At 48.3% G+C, this 20,047-nt stretch overlaps 1 protein-coding gene across 4 annotated transcripts in view; it reads left to right on the top strand.

The window, feature by feature from the left end:
* The window catches only part of INPP5F (inositol polyphosphate-5-phosphatase F), a 248,256-nt gene that overhangs the window by 159,729 nt on the left and 68,480 nt on the right, over window positions 1-20,047 (top strand). For 3 of the 4 annotated variants that reach the window (XM_073564276.1, XM_073564275.1, XM_073564277.1), the window contains 5 exons: window positions 13,748-13,927; window positions 18,411-18,478; window positions 18,557-18,681; window positions 18,952-19,029; window positions 19,101-19,221. In XM_073564276.1, coding sequence (XP_073420377.1) covers window positions 13,748-13,927; window positions 18,411-18,478; window positions 18,557-18,681; window positions 18,952-19,029; window positions 19,101-19,221 — 572 coding nt within the window. Of the gene's footprint in view, window positions 1-13,747; window positions 13,928-18,410; window positions 18,479-18,556; window positions 18,682-18,951; window positions 19,030-19,100; window positions 19,222-20,047 lie in introns of those variants that run through there. The other variant, XR_012227544.1, reaches the window with a different exon arrangement.

Below are 20,047 nucleotides of genomic sequence, written 5' to 3'. Positions count from 1 at the left end.
CCCCCCATTCCTGATATGCATGGTACCCCTTACCCCCCAATCCTGGTATGCATGGTCCCCCTAACCCCCATTTCCCCGTATGCATGGTCCCCTCACCCCCCTTTCCTGGTATGCATGGTCCCCCTAACCCCCCTTTCCTGGTATGCATGGTCCCCTGTTATGAATGAGTCACCGAGGAGGAAAAAAAAAACAAGCGAAGCCACAGAAAACCAGAGAGGTTGGAAACTAAGCAGATTGCAGACCCCTGATCCTATCCACACAACTAGCAGTAGCCGTGGAGCGTACCTACGATGATCCTAGACGCCTCGTCACAGCCGGAGAACTAAATAAACCTAAAGCAAGAAAAGGGGAAATCTAAACTGCCCCAGAGCAGACCCCAAAGCAATAGACAGCCCCCAAACATGTTTTGTCGGTGAGACAAGATGAAAACACAAACACAGATAGAAAAATAGGCTGAGCAAACGATGGGGCCCACACTAACTAGAAAGGACAGGGAAGGAAAGATGCTGTCTGCAATCACGCACAAAATCCTGCCAAAAAATGTCCAACACTTTCTGATAACAAAATCCCTGAAGTCACTAGACTTCAATTCCCTATATCAGCACTCTGGTATATTCTGAAGACAGAGCAAAAAGAGACCAATCTGATCAGGGACAAAAAGCAAACTGGCATAAACAGAGACATAAGAATGGAAATTCAGCACAGCCCCAGCAGGGGCTGGCTAACCACAAAAACTGAGTAAACAAGACCAAATCTCATGTGAAAAAATAGCAGAGCACACTTAGCTTGAGAAGGCAGGAACAGAACTGGAAACCAGAACCTCAGGGCAGGAAAAAATCACCAGCACAAAATTAGGGAGTCGGCTGTCTTAAATCCAGTCAGAGACTCCTGATGTCCACTCACAGTCCTCCTCCTCAGGTGGCAGGTCTCTGCCATTTAGATCAGCTTCATTACCTATTGTTACCACTAGAGGGAGCCCTGATGGAGAACTCACGACTCCTCTATCAACACATCCAGCTCCACCACCCTCACCAGAAGCCAGAGGTAAACCAGAAAATGAGTTCACAGCAGTCCCCCTCACCCCCCTTTCCTGGTATGCATGGTCCCCTCACCCCCCTTTCCTGGTATGCATGGTCCCTATCACCCCCCTTTCCTGTTATGCATGGTCCCCCTTCCCCCCCCTTTCCTGTTAAGCATGGTCCCCCTCCCCCCCTTTCCTGGTATGCATGGTCCCCTCACCTCCCTTTCCTGGTATGTATGGTCCCCCTCACCCCCTTTTCCTGGTATGTATGGTCACTGTTGCGTGTTACAGAACCACTCAGCACCCAGAATATGTTGTGCAGTTATATGTATAATAATAATAATAATAATAATAATAATCTTTATTTATATAGCGCCAACATATTCCGTATGTATAATAGGTTCTATGTGAGATGCATGTCCCTAATGCATCAGCCCACAGGCTGCACCCCTGGGCAGAGGGGACACGATATGCTCCTTTTGTCCGCCCTCCCCCACCTTTGTAATTCCCACAGTAAACATCGGCAGGCTCCGGCCACCTGCGGCTTTTGTAATGCATGTCTAGCCTGCCGCTTTTCTATTGGCCTGCCCTCTGTATCTGTGTGATATATTCTGTGTCCTGTGAGTAAAGTGTTGTCAGACTGGAAATACGTGGAGAAGCAGTGATTTTTTATATGCGCCCATGTAACCAAGGAATTCCAGCCAGTGTCATTCATTCAGACTCCAGCCAACGCAGAGCGGACCTCCGAAAACACAGGGTGGTACTGAAAGAGGTTCCCCAGCCTGGGTAGACCCCGTTACAGTCACCCTCACTCCCCTATCCTGGTATGCATGGTCACCCTCACCCCCCTATCCTGGTATGCATGGTCACCCTCACCCCCCCTATCGTGGTATGCATAGTCACCCTCACCCTCCTATCCTGGTATGCAAGGTGACCCTCATCCCCCTATCGTGGTATGCATAGTCACCCTCACCCTCCTATCCTGGTATGCATGGTCACCCTCACCCCCCTATCCTGGTATGCATAGTCACCCTCACCCTCCTATCCTGATATGCATGGTCACCCTCACCCCCCTATCCTGGCATGCATGGTCCCCTCACCCCCCTATCCTGATATGCATGGTCACCCTCACCCCCCTATCCTGGCATGCATGGTCCCCTCACCCCCCTATCCTGGTATGCATGGTCAACCTCACCCCCCTATCCTGGTATGCATAGTCCCCTCACCCCCCTTTCCTGGTATGCATGGTCACCCTCACCCCCCTATCCTGGTATGCATCGTCATCCTCACCCCCTTTGTTGGTATGCATGGTCCACATCCCCCCCTTTGCTGGTAAGCATGGTTCCCCCCCCTTTGTTGGTATGCATGGTCCCCCTCGCCCCCCTTTGCTGGTATGTATGGTCACCCTCAACCCCCTTTCCTGGTATGCATGGTCCCGTCACCCCCCTTTCCTGGTATGCATGGTCTCTGTTAAAATAAAAAAAGTTATACTCCCCTTCCGACGGCGTCCTATCTCCACTCCACGCACCCGGCCTCGCGGTCCCAGTAATGCATTGCGCGAAACACCGCTGATGACGTTGCGCTCTTGCGAGAGTGACGTCATCTCCGGTCTAAGGCGCAATGCATTACAGGGACTGCAAGGCCGGACGCGTGGAGTGGAGACCGCGGGCCGTCGGAAGGTGAGTATAACCTTTTTTTATTTTAATTCTTTTTTTACAGAGCCCTGCGCCTGATTGAGCGCTGCGCCCGACTACGCCTGGCGGCCGCGTCCTATCAACGCCGTGGGATTTCGGTTACAGACAGACAGACACGATAAGACGATTATATATATATATATAGATAGATGGTGTCTTAATGTCCTTCAAACAAATTCAATCTAAAAACAATATCCCAAGGTCCCAATTTTTTCGCTACCTTCAACTTAGATCAGCTTTCCAGTCACATTTACGCTCCGCGGGTGGGATCCAGACTATCTCATCTTTCCCTTTAATAGGAATCCTTAAGTCGCAGGGGCCCCGGGTCTCATTTCTGCTCTGTACACTTATATGCTGTCTGTGGGAACCGTCTCTGCCATGGTGGCAGTCAGGAGGAGGTGGGAAGGTCTTATTCCTGATGCTCAGGATGAGGATTGGGAGGAGTTTCTTGAGTCTCCGATTGGTGTGTCTCCATCAATCAATATCACGCCTGCCTTTCTAGAAAACACCAGCGATTGTCTAAACGCTGTGTCTAACATCATGTCCTCACTATATCTGAAACTGAACCTGTCAAAGACTGAACTCCTTGTGTTTCCTCCCGCTACTAATGTACCTATACCCGACATTGCCATTTCTGTGTGTGGTTCCGCCATTACTCCCCAGCAACATGCCCGCTGTCTTGGGGTCATACTTGATTCCGAGCTTTCCTTTGCCCCCCACATTCGATCACTGGCTCGCTCTTGTTATCTGCACCTCAAAAACATTTCTACAATTCAACCTTTTCTTACTTTTGACTCCACAAAAACTCTTACTGTTTCTCTTATTCATTCTCGTCTCGACTATTGTAACTCTCTTCTAGTCGGTCTCCCTCTTACCAAACTCTCCCCCCTCCAATCTGTCTTGAATGCTGCAGCCAGGATCATATTCCTCGCCAATCGTTACACCGATGCCTCTACCTTGTGCCAGTCATTACACTGGCTACCCATCCACTCCAGAATTCAGTATAAACTTATTACCCTCACCCACAAAGCCCTCCATGGCTCAGCACTACCCTACATCTCTTCCCTTGTTTCAGACTACCACCCTACCCGTGCCCCCCGTTCTGCTGATGACCTGAGGTTAGCATCCACAATAATCAGAACCTCCCACTCCTGTCTCCAAGACTATACACATGCTGCGCCAATTCTTTGGAATGCACTTCCCAGGTCAATACGATTAGTCCCCAATCCCCACAATTTTAAGCGTGCCCTGAAAACTCATTTATTCAGACTGGCCTACCGCCTCAACACATTAACCTAGAATCATAGAATCATAGAATCGTAGAGTTGGAAGGGACCTCCTGGGCCATCTGGTCCAACCCCCTGCTCAAAGCAGGATTCGCTAAATCATCCCAGTCAGATGTCTGTCCAACCTAATCTATCCCTGTGTGGCAGAGCCAAAAGTTTTTACCATAACCAGGTTCCCCACATCATGTTCCCACATGCTTTATACATCCATTAGCCCTCTGTGTTTGTACTGTTACACACTTAACATTATGGCTGGTCCATACAATCAGGGCAACTGTTACCACCCACCTTTCGTGTCTCCCCTCATAGATTGTAAGCTTGCGAGCAGGGCCCTCATTCCTCTTGGTATCTGTTATGATCTATGTGATTATTGTTATGCTGTAATGTATATTGTCTGTACAAGTCCCCTCTGAAATGTAAAGTGCTGTGGAATATGTCGGCGCTATAGAAATAAAATGTATTATTATTATCAATAATAGAATGATTCAATTATATATGATACACCAGTCATATTTAACCCCGTCACGACTCTTCAGACTGGGTTGACTCCAGTCTTCAGAATGTTTGAGATGTCACTCAGCAGAGGCAGATTTTGCTCATATGGTGTGGAGTTGTCCCTGTGACGAGGTCAGCTTACGCTGAGTCGACTTTTTCTTTAGAGTGGACCCTCTGGGTCGTGGCACCCACCCACCTAGGGCGAGCTGACCTTGTGAGGAACCCCCCCCTATACAGGGAATGTCAGGGGCAAGACCAAGGAGGTGAGCCACCACGACTCCTGGAACCAGACGGCCGGCTCGAGTAGACACTAGGTACGAGTGTCTGACGACAAAGGACGTGCAGGAAACAAGACAAGACAATACGTGAATTCAAGGTATCTTCATTAAGGCAAATTCAGGATAACATTAAGTGCAAAACGTGATAACAGATAAACACAGCAAAGTGCGTGCGTGGCACGCCAAGGTCCATGGCGTAGTACGTGCTAGAAGGCAAGCCCGGTTACCGGCATGGACGATGGCATCGGACTCCGGACAACTGGCAAGGATCAGGGCATCAGGCTGTAGTCTTCATGCTTACGATCTCTGTCAATGATGACAGCTTCCGAGAATCCAGCAGGCAAACCAGGGTACAGGCAAGGAGGCACGACAGATCTCCAGATATGATGCGAGTTAGGGAACACGACGAGGTCCAAGGCAAGATTCCAGGCAGGGTGCGTGCTATAGGCACACCAGGGTCCAGGGCAAGGGGCAAGGTGCGTGTGTAGGGGACACGCCAGGTTCAACGTGCAAAGTACGGTGCGTGTTTAGGGGACACGCCAGGGTTCAAAGTTCAACATACAAGACGGTGCGTGTGTAGAAACACACCAGGGCTCAAGGTCCAAGGCAAGCTCCTGCGCGTGCCGAGGGACACACCAGGGTCAGGGTACAAATCTCCGGGTCCGGATGGCATACACCCACGAGTACTAAGAGAACTAAGTAATGTAATAGACAAACCATTATTTCTTATATTTAGAGACTCTATAGCGACGGGGTCTGTTCCACAGGACTGGTGCATAGCAAATGCGGTACTAATATTCAAAAAGTGCTCTAAAAGTGAATCTGGAAATTATAGGCCAGTAAGTCTACCCTCTATTGTTGGTGAGATATGTGAAGATTTTCTGAGGGATGTTATTCTGGATTATCTCAATGAGAATAACTGTGTAACGCCTTATCAGCATGGATTTATGAGGAATCGCTCCTGTCACACCAATCTAATCAGCTTTTATGAAGAGGTAAGCTATAGACTGGACCAAGGTGAGTCATTGGATGTGGTATATCTTGATTTTTCCAAAGCGTTTGATACCGTGCCACACAAGAGGTTGGTACACAAAATGAGAATGCCGGGTCTGGGGGAAAATGTGTGTAATGGGTAAGTAACTGGCTTAGTGATAGAAAGCAGAGGGTGGTTATAAATGGTATATTCTCTAACCGGGTCGCTGTGACCAGTGGGGACCGCAGGGGTCGGTGTTGTGACCTATTCTCTCCAACACATTTATTAACGATCTGGTAGAAGGTTTGCACAGTAAAATATTGATATTTGCAGATGATAGAAAACTATGTAAAGCAGTCAATACAAGAGAAGATAGTATTCTGCTACAGATGGATCTGGATAAGTTGGGAACTTGGGCCGAAAGGTGGCAGATGCAGTTTAACAATGATAAATGTAAGGTTATACACATAGGAAGAAGGAATCAAAATCACCATTACACATTGACCGGTAAACCACTGGGTAAATCTGACATGGAGGACGTGGGGATCCTAGTTAATGATAAACTTACCTGGAGCAGCCAGTGCCAGGCAGCAGCTGCCAAGGCAAACAGGATCATGGGGTGCATTAAAAGAGGTCTGGATACACATGATGAGAGCATTATACTGCCTCTGTACAAATCCCTGGTTAGACCGCACATGGAGGACTGTGTACAGTTTTGGGTACCGGTGCTCAGGAAGGATATAATGGAACTAGAGCGGGTACAAAGGAGGGCAACAAAATTAATAAAGGGGATGGGAACTACAATACCCAGAGAGATTAGCAAAATTAGGATTATTTAGTCTAGAAAAAAGACGACTGAGGGGCGATCTAATAACCATGTATAAGTATATAAGGGGACAATACAAATATCTCTCCGAGGATCTGTTTATACCAAGGAAGGTGACGGTCACAAGGGGGCATTCTCTGCGTCTGGAGGAGAAAAGGTTTTTGAACTGAATGGACTAATGTCTTTTTTTCGGCCTTACTAACTATGTTACTATGTTACAAGGCAAGGTCCTGCGCGTGCCGAGGGGCACGCCAGGGTCAGGGTTCAAGGCACAGTCCTGCGCGTGCAGAGGGGCACGCCAGGGTCAGGGTTCAAGGCAGAGTCCTGCGCGTGCAGAGAGGCACGTCAGGGTTCAAGGCAGAGTCCTGCGCGTGCAGGGGAGCACGCCAGGGTCAGGGTTCAAGGCAGAGTTCTGCACGTGCAGAGAGGCACGTCAGGGTTCAAGGCAGAGTCCTGCGCGTGCAGAGAGGCACGCCAGGGTACAGGCTAGGGCCTGTGCGTGCGAGAGGGCACGACAGGGTACATGACAAGACCTGCGCGTACTTTTACAGAAGCACGGGGAGGTACGCCAAGGAGCAGGCTAGGGCCTGCGCGTACTATTAGAGGAGCACGCAGAGCACAGTGCAGAGACAGTGTGGGTGCAAGAAAGCACAGAGAGCATGGCTGGGGCACTGGCTAGCTGGTCGGGGTGAAGCACAGACAGACGGGCAATACTCCGGCGAACCCGGCTGGGGCATAACAGGCGACACAGCTGTCACTGACCGATGAGCACGGCTGAGGCACAAGCAGGCGGGCACGGCTAGGGAGGGCACGGCTGAGGCACAGACAGGAGGCTAGGAAGACCAGGCGTATGCAAAGGGCACACGAAGAAACAAGGCAAGAAACAAGGCAAAGCTAGACTAGGTACGGAACAAGGAGCGGAACATAGGCAGAAGCACAGAGCGGGGTCAGAGAGAGTATAGGGCTAGCAGCGGAGCGTAGGCAGAAGCCCAGAGCCGGGCCAAGGGAGAACCTTGAGACTAGCCATGAAATGTGCTAGAGATCACGATAGGACAGAGTCTAGCAGCGGAGAGTAGGCCGAAGCCCAGAGACAGGTCAAGGCAGAACCTTGAGACTAGACATGGAATGTGCAGGAGAGCACCATAGGCAGAGTAAGGAAAACCAGACAGAGAACGTGGAAGTACTACAAGGCAAAGCATAGCAAGGACAAGACATGGCGAAGCAGGCAAAGGCAGAGAACATAGGAAGTACTACAAGTCCAAGGATAGCAGAGACAAAACATGGCACAAAAGACAACACAAGCCATGGCACAAGACGAGGCAGAATACAAGCACAGAGCGTGTGCAGAGAAGCACTACAGGGCAAAGTGCAGGGGCACAGACTACAGGGAGCGACCGAGCAGACCAAGCAGCCATGCAGGGAAGCAACATGATACTCAGGTCCCGACCATAGGAAGGGGCGGTCTGATATAGGGCATTAGCACCTGCACTTCCGGTCAAGGACCAGGGAAGGACTTCTGGTTCAGATCCTCCAGGGTCATAGAGAGCGTTGCTAGATCAGACTGGGCTGGATCATAGAGAAGGTCACATGATCAGGGGCTCCACAAACACTGAGAGGTTAGCTGGGTCAGACAGTGCTGGAACATAGGAAAGGTCACATGATCAGGGGCTCCAGGAACACAGAGAGGATTGAAGAATCAGGGCAGAGACGGATGGTTACCTAGCAACGGCGTGCAGGCATGAGGTAAGGCGCGCGTGCTCACCGCTCCAGTCATCCTGCAGCATAACAGTCACGAGGCGCGTGTGCACATTGCCTCCAGGGATCTTGCAGCATGAGACACAACGGGCATGAGAATTTAGTGCACGTGCACACTGCTCCAGGGGTCATGCGGTATAACAGACATGGCGGGCATGACAGGCCCATTATCCTTTCCTACTGGAGTGAGGTAACATCGCTGCTGACTTCATTACTACAAATCCCGGTTCCCCTTAACCCACTGGTCTGTTTATTTGGGGTGCTGGACTGGGAGATGTGGGGACACTGTTAGAATTTTCTTGCAGGAGACACTCTTTCTGGCTAGAAAGATGCTGGTGCTACGTTGGATGGGTGGTGCACATCCTTCTCTTGGAGCCTTGATTGAATTGGTAAATTCAGTTATACCGTATGAGCGAACATTATATCCGAACCGGGGCTGTCCAGAAAAATTTGACAAACTTTGGCATAGGTGGAACTCTTCTCATCTCACTATTCTAGTACCGTCTTTCCCCGAATATAAGACACCCCCGAATGTAAGACGTACTAGGGGAATAATGGGGGATGCCTAATGTAAGACATCCCCCGTTTATAAGACATAGCGGATCAGCGGTGCCCCGAAAGTAAGACGTTGGGCGGTACCGGTATAATGCATTAGGTTTAACATACCGGTACCGGTGCCTGTGTCCCCCTGTGTCCCCCGGGCAGAAGTCAGGGCCTCTGATTGGCCCAGCGGCTTCTGTGAGCCCGCCCGCCGGCCGCCGCCCTGACGTCACCGCTCATTGGCCAGTGTCCCCCTGCACGAGGAAGAAGAAGCCTGCCCTGCCCTGTCCCGCACCGCAGAGGAATCGCCATCCGGTAAGCAATGGCTGTGGGATACTGTACCATACCGTAATGGCAGGCTGTGGGATACTGTACAATGGCAGGCTGTGGGATACTGTACAATAATGGCAGGCTGTGGGATACTGTACAATGGCAGGCTGTGGGATTTTTTTCTAATATAAGACATACCCCAAAAGTAAGACATAGTGGGACTTTTGGGGGTCAAAAGAATGTAAGACACTGTCTTATATTCGGGGAAACACGGTATGTAGTGGTTCAGTACCACCGTAACTATTATGCTTAAAATAATATTTTGGGTTATCCTATGGCACCAAATGTCTATTAATAATGCATAATTGTGCTTGGCAGTGTGTTAATAGTAGTTGCAGTTTAATTAGATGTGTAGTATCATTTTGAGATCTATATCGCCAAATAGTTATAAAGACAAATTTTCTGCTGACTTGTCAGTTTGGTTTATTATCCCTACAGCATTACATGGACTTATGAATTCAAAAGATGTATTAAGGATCTACTATGCAAGGTTGCTGTTCCTTTATAGTTGTTTGGACAAGTGTATGTGTATTACTTTGGCTATATCCATGGATGTATATGTTGTGTTACGGTTAATAAACGAATTAAAAAAAAACAAACCCAAACCATTCTGTTAGTTGCTGCCCATTGCTCCAGTTTATTAATATTTTTTTTGTATCCTCTCTCTTTTTAGGCTATGTACCGAAGTATGCCGAAAATTTCTGCATAAAAACAGGACTCCTTCCCAGAAAACGCGCTTTTTTGCCATGATTTTTTCCGCGCGCCCCCAGACACATAGAAAATAGCCAGAAATGCGGAATTTTCCGCAAAATTAATGAGCATGCCGCATTTTTTTTACCGCAAAGCGTTTTTTTTCGCAGAAAAAACATCAATATGCACAAAAAGTGCAAAATGCATTAAAATGAATGGGAAGCTTCTTTTAAGCGTTTTTTAAGTGGATTTTTTGGTAAATCCGTGAAAAAAACGCAAAAAAAAACGCTGTGTGTGAACACAGCCTTAGTATTAGCTATCACTCCTAGTTTGTGTCATCAGCAAATTTAATCAGTTTACCCTCAATTCCTTCATCTAAATGATAAAGATGTTGAACAATACAGGGCCCAGGACAGAGCCCTGTGGTACCCCACTTGAGACATTCTTCCAACTGGGTGTGCAGCCATTTACGACCATTCTTTGGGTCCGATCACTAAGCCAGTTATGAATCCACCTAACATTTGCCTTGTCCATTCTATACTTAGTCATTTTTTCAATAAGGATTGTATGAGATACTTTGTCAAATGCTTTGCTGAAGTCAAGATATACTATATCTACAGCATTTCCTTGATCCACCCAATCAGTGATTCCGTCATAGAAGGAAATTAAGTTAGTCTGAAATTAAGGTAGTCTGACATGACTTATTAGTCAAACACATGCTGACCCTGGTTAATCACTTCATTCTTATCCAGGTACTTGCTTACATGTTGTTTATTAATTTGTTCAAAAATCTTTCCTGGTATAGAAGTCAGACTCACCGGCCTATAGTTGCCTGGGTCCACCTTCTTCCCCTTTTTGAAGATAGAAACAACATTTGCTCTTCTCCATTCTTCAGGGACTTCTCCTGTTTTCCAAGAATTTTCAAAGATTATAGAGAGTGGTTCAAAATTTTCTTCTGCTGTCTCCTTCAGTACTCTGGGGTGTAATTCATCTGGACCTAGAGACTTGAATTCATTTATGTTAGCTAAGTATTTCCTCACTATCTTTCTGTTTATAGATATCCTGGATTCTTCTATTTCCTTAATAGGACAGTGAAGAACAGGTGATGTTACATTTCCTTTCTGAGAGAAAACAGATGCAAAATAGGAATTTAAAAGTTCGGCCTTCTCAACATCCTGTCTTACCATTTCATCATTTTCATCCTGTAAAAATCCTACAGCATCTTTGACTTTTCTTTTACTTTTGACATTTTCCCAAAATCCTTTATTATTGCTTTAGACGTCTCTTGCAAGCCTTAATTCATTGTCAGCTTTAACGAATATAATTTGTGCCCTGCAGGTTTTGCACACAATATTATATTCTTCTTTAGATATGCCTCCCTCTTTCCATTTGATAAACATTTATTTCTTCCTTTTTAGCATGTGCTTAAGTTCTGTATTCATCCTTCCTGGTTTCCTTAAATGCTTCCTATTCTTCCCTTTTTTCGGAATTGTTAACAATTGTGCTTTGGGAATCTCATTTTTCAACATTTCCCATCTTTCCTGGACATTTTAGTCCTTATGGATATCCAGCCATTGGATCCCTCCGATTCTCTTTCTTAGTCCCTTAAATCTTAGTCCCTTAAAATCTGCCTTTCTGAAATCTAACCTTGACGTCTGAGTCTTCACATGTCTTCCTGCTCTAGTTATCCAAAATTCTAAAATAGCATGGTTGCTACCTCCTAGGGTCCCAGCCACTTTTACCTCCTCAACCATTTCCTCCCTGTTTATAAGGATTAGATCCAAGGTAGCAGTTCCCCTTGTTTTCTCCCCTACCTTTTGGAAGATAAAGTTGTCAGCAAGAGAGGATAAGAATTTCCTTGACCTGTTCGTTTTGCCTGAGAGAGATTCCCAACAAATGTCTGGATAGTTGAAATCTCCCATGACAACTATGTCCTATTTTTTGGAGAACTTGGCCATTTGATGCATAAAGAGTTCATCCATATCTTCAGCTTGCACAGGCGGCCTGTAGTAAATGCCTACAATGGTGTCCTTTCCATTGTTCTGTCCTTGTATGTTTACCCAAACAGTTTCCACAGAACTCCCAGTCCATGAAGCTTTAATCTCTGTGCAGATATACGCGTTTCTAACATACAATGCGACACCCCCTCCTCGTTTATCAAGTCTGTTTCTTGCAAATAAGTTGTATCCTTCTAGTCTTGTATTCCAATCATGTGTATCGTCCCACCAAGTTTCAGTGATTCCAATGACATCATATTTCTTTTCCTGTGTTAGTAGTTCCAATTCTCCTTGTTTGTTGCCCATGCTTTGTGCATTAGTATAGAAACATTTTAGTTTGTGATTGGCTTCTCTTTCTCCATTATTTTTATTAATTAGATTCTTTCGTCTTTGTTCTTCCTTTCCACTTCTATTAGCAGAGTTCTCAATAGCATTTGTCAGGTGTATGGCTTTTTCTGTCCTTTTGCTTCCCTTCCCACATTGTTCTAGTGTAAAGCTCTCCTGATGAGTGCAGCAAGGCGACTTCCAAATACATGCTTTCCAGTCTTCGTAAGGTGCACCCTATTTCTAGCAAGTAGTCCATCGTATAGGTAATTCACTCCGTGATCCATAAATCCAAATCGTTGCTGACGGCACCATCGACGTAGCCAGTTGTTCACCTGCAGAATCTTATTCCACCTCCTTGTTCCATGGCCATCCACTGGGAGGATGGAAGAGAAGACCACCTGCGCTCCCAGTTCTTTCACTTTCTTGCCTAAGTTTTCAAAGTCTCTGCAGATGATTTCCAGGTCGTTTCTTGCGGTGTCATTTGTCCCCACATGTAGTAGCAGGAATGGGTAGTCATCTGCAGGTCTGAAGAGTCCTGATATTCTGTCAGACACATCTTTAATTTTTGCACCTGGAAGACAGCACATTTCTCTTGAGGTTAAATCCGGTCTGCAGATAGCGGGCAGGACCGCTTTAATTTCTTTGCAACTTGATTGTGGTTGCTTATCCACCATCCGGACTATCCTGCATTGCAACCTTGTAGACTTTGAGCCCTCGCTAGAAGGGTCCTCTCTCCTCTTGTACCAGTCGGTCCCTTGATTTGTTCAAGGTTATTGTGCTTGTTTTTAATATGTATACCACTTTTCACATGTAAAGCGCCATGGAATAAATAGCGCTGTAATAATATTTAATAAATTTTTCTTTGCCGTCGACGTCCAGGGAGATTATATACAGTGCCATTATGGGTTGTAAACCTCATGATTATGTTGCGCACCATGGAGAAATGAACATTAAGATCTCTGGAGATGGACTTGTAACCTTGAGATTGTTATATTTTTAACATTTTTGGTTCTCAAGTCCTCAGATAGTTATCTACTCCTCTTTACGTTCTCCATGCTTAGTGTGACTTACAAAGACACAAAATGCGAAGAATGAGTCAGCCTCCACTTTTTATCTGGTTTCAAGTGTGATTTTTATATTGCCCACACCTGTTACTTGCCACAGGTGAGTGTGAACGAACATCACATGATTGAAAAAGTTGTTAACCCACAATTTTGGAAAGGTGTCAACAGTTTTGTCCAACCCATTTTTGTGTTTTATGTGAAATTATGTCCAATTTGCCTTCTTTTTCCTCTATTTTTTGTGTTGTTCCAATACACACAAAAGAAATAAACATGTGTATAACAAAACATGTGTAACTGCCACAATTTTCTGGGAGAAATACAAGAACAATTTCAAGGGTCTTAAGACTTTAGGCCAAGATTTTAGTGTATACACCTGTATGCAGACTTCAGGCTGGATTTATAGTATTAAAGGATGAGATGTGGCTGCAGCAGCCAAGTCATTTACATCGAAAATTGCTAAACTCTTCTCAGGAATGCGATACAAACGTCGTGGGGTCGATAAGAACGGAAATGTCGCAAACTACGTGGAAACAGAGCAGTTCATCCATGTCCACAACCACACGCTGTCCTTTGTGCAGACCCGGGGCTCAGTGCCCGTGTTTTGGAGCCAAGCTGGATATCGCTACAACCCCCGACCTCGACTCGACAAAGGTAAGAGCCCCGTATATCCACACACATCCCCCATCATGGCCTCTGTACATCATCTACAGCCCCCTACGTCCACACACATCCCCCATCATGGCCTCTGTACATCATCTACAGCCCCGTACATCCACACACATCCCCCATCGTGGCCTCTGTACATCATCTACAGCCCCCTACATCCACACACATTCCCCATCGTGGCCTCTACATCATCTACAGCCCCGTACATCCACACACATCCCCCATCGTGGCCTCTGTACATCATCTACAGCCCCCTACATCCACACACATCCCCCATCATGGCCTCTGTAAATCATCTACAGCCCCGTACATCCACACACATCCCCCATCGTGGCCTCTGTACATCATCTGCAGCCACGTACATCCACACACATCCCCCCATCGTGGCCTCTGTACATCATCTACAGCCCCGTACATCCACACACATCCCCCATCGTGGCCTCTGTACATCATCTACAGCCCCGTACATCCACACACATCCCCCATCGTGGCCTCTGTACATCATCTACAGCCCAGTACATCCACACACATCCCCCATCGTGGCCTCTGTACATCATCTACAGCCCCCTACATCCACACACAACCCCCATCGTGGCCTCTGTACATCATCTACAGCCCCGTATATCCACACACATTCCCCATCGTGGCCTCTGTACATCATCTACAGCCCCGTACATCCACACACATTCCCCATCGTGGCCTCTGTACATCATCTGCAGCCCCGTACATCCACACACAACCCCCATCGTGGCCTCTGTACATGATCTACAGCCCCGTACATCCACACACATCCCCCATCGTGGCCTCTGTACATCATCTACAGCCCCGTACATCCACACACAACCCCCATCGTGGCCTCTGTACATGATCTACAGCCCCGTACATCCACACACATCCCCCATCGTGGCCTCTGTACATGATCTACAGCCCCGTACATCCACACACAACCCCCATCGTGGCCTCTGTACATCATCTACAGCCCAGTACATCCACACACATCCCCCATCGTGGCCTCTGTACATCATCTACAGCCCAGTACATCCACACACATCCCCCATCGTGGCCTCTGTACATCATCTACAGCCCAGTACATCCACACACATCCCCCATCGTGGCCTCTGTACATCATCTACAGCCCCGTACATCCACACACATCCCCCATTGTGGCCTCTTTACATTATCTACAGCCCCGTACATCCACACACATCCCCCATCATGGCCTCTGTACATCATCTACAGCCCAGTACATCCACACACAACCCCCATCGTGGCCTCTGTACATTATCTACAGCCCCGTACATCCACACACATCCCCCATCGTGGCCTCTGTACATTATCTACAGCCCAGTACATCCACACACATCCCCCATCGTGGCCTCTGTACATCATCTACAGCCCCGTACATCCACACACATCCACCATCGTGGCCTCTGTACATTATCTACAGCCCCGTACATCCACACACATCCCCCATCGTGGCCTCTGTACAACATCTACAGCCCAGTACATCCACACACAACCCCCATCGTGGCCTCTGTACATGATCTACAGCCCCGTACATCCACACACATCCCCCATCGTGGCCTCTACATCATCTACAGCCCCGTACATCCACACACAATCCCCATCGTGGCCTCTGTACATCATCTACAGCCCCGTACATCCACACACATCCCCCATCGTGGCCTCTGTACATCATCTACAGCCCCCTACATCCACACACATCCCCCATCGTGGCCTCTGTACATCATCTACAGCCCCGTACATCCACACACATCCCCCATCGTGGCCTCTACATCATCTACAGCCCCGTACATCCACACACAATCCCCATCGTGGCCTCTGTACATCATCTACAGCCCCGTACATCCACACACATCCCCCATCGTGGCCTCTGTACATCATCTACAGCCCCCTACATCCACACACATCCCCCATCATGGCCTCTGTACATCATCTACAGCCCCGTACATCCACACACATCCCCCATCGTGGCCTCTGTACATCATCTACAGCCCCCTACATCCACACACATTCCCCATCGTGGCCTCTGTACATCATCTACAGCCCCGTACATCCACACACATCCCCCATCGTGGCCTCTGTACATCATCTACAGCCCCCTACATCCACACACATCCCCCATCGTGGTCTCTGTACATCATCTACAGCCCCGTACATCCACACACATCCCCCATCGTGGCGTCTGTACATCATCTGCAGCCCCGTACATCCACACACATCCCCCATCGTGGCCTCTGTACATCATCTGCAGCCCCGTACATCCACCCACATCCCCCATCGTGGCCTCTGTACATCATCTACAGCCCTGTACATCCACACATCCCCCATCGTGGCCTCTGTACATCATCTGCAGCCCCGTACATCATCTACAGCCCCGTACATCATCTACAGCCCCGTACAGCCACACATCCCCCATCGTGGCCTCTGTACATCATCTACAGCCCCGTACATCCACACACATCCCCCATCGTGGCCTCTGTACATCATCTGCAGCCCCGTACATCCACACACATCCCCCATCGTGGCCTCTGTACATCATCTGCAGCCCCGTACATCCACACACATCCCCCATCGTGGCATCTGTACATCATCTACAGCCCCGTACATCCACACACATCCCCCATCGTGGCCTCTGTACATCATCTGCAGCCCCGTACATCCACACACATCCCCCATCGTGGCCTCTGTACATCATCTGCAGCCCCGTACATCCACACACATCCCCCATCGTGGCCTCTGTACATCATCTGCAGCCCCGTACATCCACACACATCCCCCATCGTGGCCTCTGTACATCATCTACAGCCCCGTACATCCACACACATCCCCCATCGTGGCCTCTGTACATCATCTGCAGCCCCGTACATCCACACACATCCCCCATCGTGGCCTCTGTACATCATCTACAGCCCCGTACATCCACACACATCCCCCATCGTGGCCTCTGTACATCATCTACAGCCCCGTACATCCACACACATCCCCCATCGTGGCCTCTGTACATCATCTACAGCCCCGTACATCCACACACATCCCCCATCGTGGCCTCTGTACATCATCTGCAGCCCCGTACATCCACACACATCCCCCATCGTGGCCTCTGTACATCATCTACAGCCCCGTACATCCACACACATCCCCCATCGTGGCCTCTACATCATCTACAGCCCCGTACATCCACACACATCCCCCATCGTGGCCTCTGTACATCATCTACAGCCCCGTACATCCACACACATCCCCCATCGTGGCCTCTGTACATCATCTACAGCCCCGTACATCCACACACATCCCCCATCGTGGCCTCTGTACATCATCTGCAGCCCCGTACATCCACACACATCCCCCATCGTGGCCTCTACATCATCTACAGCCCCGTACATCCACACACATCCCCCATCATGGCCTCTACATCATCTACAGCCCCGTACATCCACACACATCCCCCATCATGGCCTCTGTACATCATCTACAGCCCCGTACATCCACACACATCCCCCATCGTGGCCTCTGTACATCATCTACAGCCCCGTACATCCACACACATCCCATCATGGCCTCTACATCATCTACAGCCCCGTACATCCACACACATCCCCCATCATGGCCTCTACATCATCTACAGCCCCGTACATCCACACACATCCCCCATCATGGCCTCTGTACATCATCTACAGCCCCGTACATCCACACACATCCCCCATCATGGCCTCTGTACATCATCTACAGCCCCGTACATCCACACACATCCCCCATCATGGCCTCTGTACATCATCTACAGCCCCGTACATCCACACACATCCCCCATCGTGGCCTCTGTACATCATCTACAGCCCCGTACATCCACACACAAATCTTTGGTTCATTGCCGGGGGTTTGGTAGTTTGTTTTGGGTGCTGCTCCCCTCCTGATGTCTCCTGATTTTACATTACTCTTGAGTCCATCACCGCACACTCTTGGTAGATGCTTGTGAGAATTTTATTGCACAGGTACAGATGCAGCAATATCACAATTCATGAGTATGGAATTGGTGAAGGGATAGAGAATGTGATGAGGCGACAAGAACATAACGTTTCGACCCCCCCCCCCCCAGGGTCTTATTCATATTGTCGCTGTTGGCAAGGTTCACTGAACGGTATAAAGGATATTCTGATTGCAAAGGACACCTGGGTCCCGGGGAGGTCTGGTACACCTGCACCTTGGATTATAGGCTACAACAGGCCATTTTCTCTATCCCTTCCATACTTATGAATTGTGTTTTTGCTGCATCTGTATCTGTACAATAAAATTCTCACAAGGATCTAACAAGAGTGTGCGGTGACTGAAAATTACTCTACTGCGGGGATTGCCTGCCCACTTCACCAGCACCTCGGTACTCTCCAGGCAAGAGTGCTCGCCACACTACCCGCCGTGTTTGTACTCATTCCTGATCTTTTGGTTGCAGGGGAGGTTGAGACTAATCTGTACTTCTGCTCACACTTCAACAAGGAGCTGGAGATCTATAAGAAGCAGGTAAGTATAAGAATGGCGGCAGCAGGCGTTTTAGTACATTTGCTCTTTCTCATGATGACCTCTTCTCTGACCCTGCAGGTTCTCATTAACCTGGTGGACCAGACCGGCCGTGAGAAGATCATTGGTGATGCTTATATGAAGCAGGTTCTGATGTTCAACTGCTCCAACCTGACTTACGTGACCTTTGACTTTCATGAGCACTGGTAAAGTATGCAATGGGTTCTCCATATTCCCTAGAAATTACTGAACGGTGCCCCCTCAGTCAGGTGGTGTCATCCGTGGATGTCCAGGGTCATCTTCCCCATGTTCCTGCTGAGCTCTTTGTCACATCGATTCTTTAATCGAGTCATGGCTTCTGCTGATCTTGTTCTTCCATCTGATGGGTTCACTCATCCCTGGGGTTCTGACCAGACACTGAAGATTAGTGTCTATACATTTACAACTTGTCTGACTCTTTTCTCTATTTCTGGCAGTCGAGGGATGAAGTTTGAAAACGTGCAGACTCTGACAGACGCCATCAGTGACATCATCATGGACATGAAATGGTGCTGGTGAGTGGCGACCCAATGACAGGGAGACAAGCGATGGCGCTGTCTGTTTATGCTGGATTTTATCTTTGCAGGGTGGACCAGGCCGGCGTGATCTGCAAGCAAGACGGTATCTTCAGAGTAAACTGCATGGACTGTTTGGACCGGACCAACGTAGTGCAAGCCGCCATTGCCCGAGTGGTCATGGAGCAGCAGGTGAGACCCTCTTTCATTTAGCCCCCTGTGAGTGGACAGGTTCTTGACAAAGTGAGGGGTGACGGTTCTGTGCCTGGGCACACAGGGATAGTGGGCAGGTGTACACTCAAACAGGCTTTATTTCGTCACTAAGACAATATTGATATAATTCCTGAGTCTTTAAGACTGCAAACGGCAAAAGGAACAAATCTGGTGGTGTCACACGGTAATCCAATACCACGGAGCCTAAAAAACACCGGTCCTCAGAATTGCTCCTGTAATCCAGCTGAATATCCAAAACCATGTGGCAGATACTCCCCAGTCTCCTATAGTCCGTATGCTGGTACCAGGACCTATCTTCAGCAACAGATCCCCTCGCCCTTCACAAGACACAACACACAACAACCCCCAAACTTGTGTCTTTCCCTCCTACTTGGGATTAGCTCCCCACTTCCTTAATCATCAGTTAGATTTCATTCAAGGCATTGAAGAGGAGGCTCCATGAAGTCCTGCCTCTGACCAGTCTGCAGGACTGTATATCATGGAAGCCCCCTGCAGGAAGGAACAAAAAAATCACATGGTCCCACCAGATGCAGGACAGGCAATGCTAATGTAGGCTGATTGTTGCAACCCATTTCCCCCCTCAAAGTATGTACAGATAAGTGACCTCGCTTGTCAAGCACAAGTAGTAATGGCTGACTTGACTCATGGCTTCTCCTGCCAGGACAGTCCATCAGCACTTGGATGTTTGCTTTGGTTTTTATTACAGGTAAAGTTGCATAATTAAAGGGAAGGGCTCCACGTTTGCTTTCTCGTTACCTGAAACTCTGCTTTCTGCACCTACAAA

This window comes from Dendrobates tinctorius, unplaced genomic scaffold (assembly GCF_039654945.1).
Source record: "Dendrobates tinctorius isolate UK_male_01 unplaced genomic scaffold, ASM3965494v1 ptg000443l, whole genome shotgun sequence".
Lineage (NCBI taxonomy): Eukaryota > Metazoa > Chordata > Amphibia > Anura > Dendrobatidae > Dendrobates > Dendrobates tinctorius.
The sequence above is the reverse complement of the archived record's forward strand: the minus strand, read 5'-3'. Positions and strand labels throughout refer to the sequence as shown.